Consider the following 4,382-nt stretch of genomic DNA (forward strand, 5'->3'; position numbering starts at 1 on the left):
GGAAGGGATTGCAATCCTGGAATGGTTGGGATTGGAGGGGATCGGAAGGAATTGGAATCCTGGAAGGGTCAGGATTGGGAGGGATTGGAATCCCAGCTCATCCTACCCCCTGCCATGGCAGGCGCACCTCGAGCCGGGTGCTGCCAGGAATGGATTGGAGTCCTGGAATGCCTTCTGATGCATCCTTTCTCTTTCTTTAGTGTAGTATAGCATTCTTTAATGTAATATCATAAAATAATGAATCACCCTTCTGAGAACATGGAGTCAGATTCTCATGTCTCACCTCGTCCTGGGGACCCTCACATAGAGCACGCCTGAGTGCTGAATTCTCAAGCAGAGGTCAGGGAGAAGGTCAATGTTAACAAGCAGACAAATCCCACATCAGCTCACTCCTGTCCCTCACCACCTGAAGCATTTCCAGGGAAGGAACCTTTTTTTCCATATGCACATACTTTCTTGAACACAATTTTTTCCCCAGCTCCTGTGGTAATGTCACCTTCCCTTTCCTGCCTGGACAATTTCTTTGCCTGCCCCTTTGCCATAATTTCATATCCCACAGCTCAGAGCCTTGGCAGCCATTGAGCAGTGCAGGAAAAAAAAAAAATCAACTTTTGGTTTGTTTTTTTTTTAATTTTATCTTATTTGAGCAACTTTTCTATAGTACAACGTGTATGTTCCCGTCTGTAGGAGAACAGGCATTGTTAAGGACTTGTTATTCATTGATTCAGCACTCAGGAATAAATCACTGCTTGCAGCACTCTGCTGACTGCTGTTTTAGGCATAATTGAATTTTTGAAATTTGTTATTGATAATCCATGAATATTCCGTTCTGCATCAGCAATCAGGTGAAATGCAAAGTGCTGTCTCTGGGTAACAACTGGACTCAATGATCCTGAAGGTCTTTTCCAACCTAAACACTTCTGTGAGTTCTGTGATTATCCCTGATAATTTGAGATATGTTGAGGAATAAGTGCATAAAAACGTGTTGTGTAACCATGTGTAAATAAATTTACCACTGTGAATAAAAAGATTTCTTCAAAGGCACACCGAGCTCCCTATGGGAACAGCTTGAAAAACCCTGAAAATTATGACTTCATACCTCCCCTGCTTGGTTCCAGGAATTATTTTAAGTGTAATTTACTGCTCTGAATTACTTTTATCTCAGTTATTAATATGACATTGGCATTGCCTTGTTTCTTTGTAAAGTTTTGAGAACAAGAAAACCTTAACCTTATCTTTGAGGCATCTCCCTCCAGCCTGCTCCCCTGAGCCCTCCCAGGCTGACAGGAGAATTATCTGCCTCATCTTTCAAGGTTCATGGCAGGATAAAGAGAGTTAATAGCCAAGTGACCTTAAGAAAGAAACACATCTTTCATTCTTTTTCATGTTCTTTTTCAGTGCTGCCACACAGAGGCAGAGTTGAGGCTGCTTCTAAAAGGAAAGAGAAAAGGAAGAGAATCCTTTTTGGTTAGGAATTACCTGGATTTCCTGCTGGGGACACCCCATCACCTTTCAAGGCTTTTTCTTTATCCAAGAGCTCATTGTTTAGGTTGTTTTCCTAAGGTAAAGGGGATTTCTGGTCAGTTTAAACCTTCCCACCAACACACAACCACAAATTGATCAAGGTTGGGGTTACAAAAGTACCACCACCAAAGAGTCTTTAAATTTCATGAAAATAATTCTCCATTTAGAATGAGCACTAGTGATGCACAGGAAGAGGCACAAGCCCAGATAATTGTTTGACAGGGGGAAAATCATGAAAACCTTAACCTGGTCTAGTTGAAGGTGTCCCTGCCCAGGGCAGGGGTTTGGAATAAGGTGGATTTTGAGGTGTTTCCAACCCAAACCATGCTGGGATATTTCTCCTGTCCTTGGGGTTTGATAGAGGATGAAGGATGATGAAATAAGAGACGCCTGTGTTGTCAAGAAATCATCTTTTCTTGGTGATGTCTGTGCCTCATAAATTCAGATGCTGCAGGTAGGAGTGGAAATGGAAGGACTCAGCTCCCTTTGGGCTTTGCTTTCTGTTGAGCTGAAAATAAAAATAAAAATATTTGAACACTCGAATGCCTCAATGTTGTCCCCAAAGCTAAAGCCACAGAGATGAACAAGTCCTACAAACTCACTCCATTCTGTAAGTGCTCGAAACCACTTTAAAAAAATTGCACACAAATTGACTCACCGGGTTTCTTTTTTGCAGAATGTTAATTCATTTATATTTTAAATCAGAACAAATTGAAGTAGTTCTATTTTTTCCTTATTTCATCTTTTTTTTTCCTCTGTTTTTAAGCACCTTTACATGTCCTGAGGCTGAGGTGAACACTGAACCAGATGAAGGAGCTGCAGGAGCCCAGCATTGCCCAGCTGGGGCTGACCTTTGGAAGGACCACTTGAAGAGAGCTTTGGCCAAGGGATGATTCCAAGCTCTGCACTCCCTGGATCAGGTACAGCATCAGAGCCCTGACCTCATTTACAGCCCCTGCATTTCTGAAATGCCAGGAGATTATGCAGAGAGCTTTCCTGAGTGTGATCATGTGAAGCAGGAGACATGAAGTCATTGTGCTAAAGCCCAAGGTGAAACCAGGCTGTCCCAAAAAGTCCCAGCCAGGCCTGGAGCTGCATTTTGTAGCGCTGCAGGAAGCAAAACTGATCCTGGCTGAATTTTTCTAGGTGGTTTTGCTAAGGAAAAGGGGGTTTTGTGGTCACACCAACACACAACCACAATTTGAGCAAGGTTGGGGTTACAAAAATACCAAATGTCAGTGAATTTCATGAGTTGTCCAGTTAGAGTGAACTGTCTCCTGGCTTCATCCTTTTGGGAAAGGTGGCATCTAGAATTTCACTCAGAGCAGTTCTCTGGGCATCAGCATTTAAAAAATAGCATTTTATATGCTAAAATATTTAGCATTTAAAAAAATAAAAGTCAAGATGTAATTATTTCTCTGTGGCTCAGGATTTCATTCCAGGAACTCTGTCCATACAGGAATGCCTTTTTTCATACACAAAAATCCTGTATTTCACAGGAAATTATTCATCCTGGACTGAAACTCCCTGAGGTGCCAGTGACTTCTCAGGAACCACATTGGGTTTGGTGCATGTGAACATTCCCCACCGTCCATGTGGGAAGGATTAACAGAATCCCCTCCTCCTGCTTGGAAAAAACCCCTGGAAATCACATTCCCATCCAACAGGCCCATTCCTCCTGCTCCACAGCACCTGAGCTGCCTCAGCCAAGCTTCACAGGGCCCACAGTGTTCAAGGATTCAGGGTTTTGGGAGCAGAGAGTTTCTCACAATCAGTTTGCTGCTTCCCACTTTGGAAAACCACATGGAAGACCTCAGAATTATTCTCACAATCCTCTCTGAGCTAGGAAACCCCAGTAACTGCTAATTATTCAGTAATTAAGTGTCTCTCTGGGGTCGTAATTGTGGCTGTGGCCTCTCCCCATTGCTGTGTGCATCAGTTTCCTCAATGCCCAAACAAATTCTCTCTTTCCCATTTGACTGGATTGCAAAATTGCTTTAAACTCTGCGGAGATGACGAGGAGAAGTGTGGTTCTGCACAGGAGTTACCATGGGAACTGAAGTAGGGAGAGATCTTTGTAAACCAGAAATCAAGCAGATTGTGTTTCAGACAATTAATATTGTCTTGTTCATTAGCTTTAACTCTTCTGTGCTCTGTTCCAAAGTAGATTTTATCTCTTTTTCTGTATCAAACGCTGTGTCAAAGAGGTTCTGCTCCCCTGAGGATTCATCCCTCATTCTCCTGCAAGGCCACCTTGCATCCCTGGTTAGCTTCAGCTTCCCCTTCTGCTTTGGTTTTAGGGCTGGGGACACCTCTGGGTGCATCCAGGTGGGATTTGGTTTGGGATTGGGATATAAATGTGGGGAGAAGTGTCAAGGCTCCTGTCCTGTCACTGTAACCAGGACTGGTGGCTGAGCTGAGCAGCTCTCACTGCTTCTCCTGCATGAACCCCTCTGCTCTCTTTTCTAACACCTTGGACTCCTTAAATCTTCTTTTCTTCTAATTCCATGTTTGGCACTTTGGGGAGGAGCAGCTGAGAACTGCCCCAGTGCAGGAGCTGTCCCTTGCTCTGCTCTCTTTCCAAATCTCTTTTCCCAGCTCCCAGCCCCCATCCCATCTCCTGATATTTCTCCCCCCTGCCCTCTCCCAGCATCCTGCCATCCTCTGGCTCTCCCCTCACAGCACATGTATCACACCTTAAAAATAATTATTATTTTTATAATTATTAAAAATGAAGGAATGTCCTTATTTTCCTTCAGCCCCCTGCCTGACTCTGTGAACAGGAGGAATTCCCCTCCCAAGGGAATTCAACATTCACGTGTTAAAAAAGCAAACTCCTCCTCCCCTGTGTGCTGCTG

The 4,382-nt window shown here is 43.7% G+C and overlaps 1 protein-coding gene across 1 annotated transcript in view; it reads right to left on the reverse strand.

Moving 5' to 3' along the window:
- Positions 1 to 183, reverse strand: part of TMX1 (thioredoxin related transmembrane protein 1) — a 6,348-nt gene extending 6,165 nt beyond the window's left edge. Inside the window, exon 1 of the mRNA XM_005418060.2 lies at positions 128 to 183. Within this exon, the coding sequence (XP_005418117.1) occupies positions 128 to 183 (56 nt within the window). The remainder of the gene's footprint in view (positions 1 to 127) is intronic.
- Positions 184 to 4,382: the final 4,199 nt, after the last annotated feature.

Source organism: Geospiza fortis, unplaced genomic scaffold (genome assembly GCF_000277835.1).
Source record: "Geospiza fortis unplaced genomic scaffold, GeoFor_1.0 scaffold23, whole genome shotgun sequence".
Taxonomy (NCBI): domain Eukaryota; kingdom Metazoa; phylum Chordata; class Aves; order Passeriformes; family Thraupidae; genus Geospiza; species Geospiza fortis.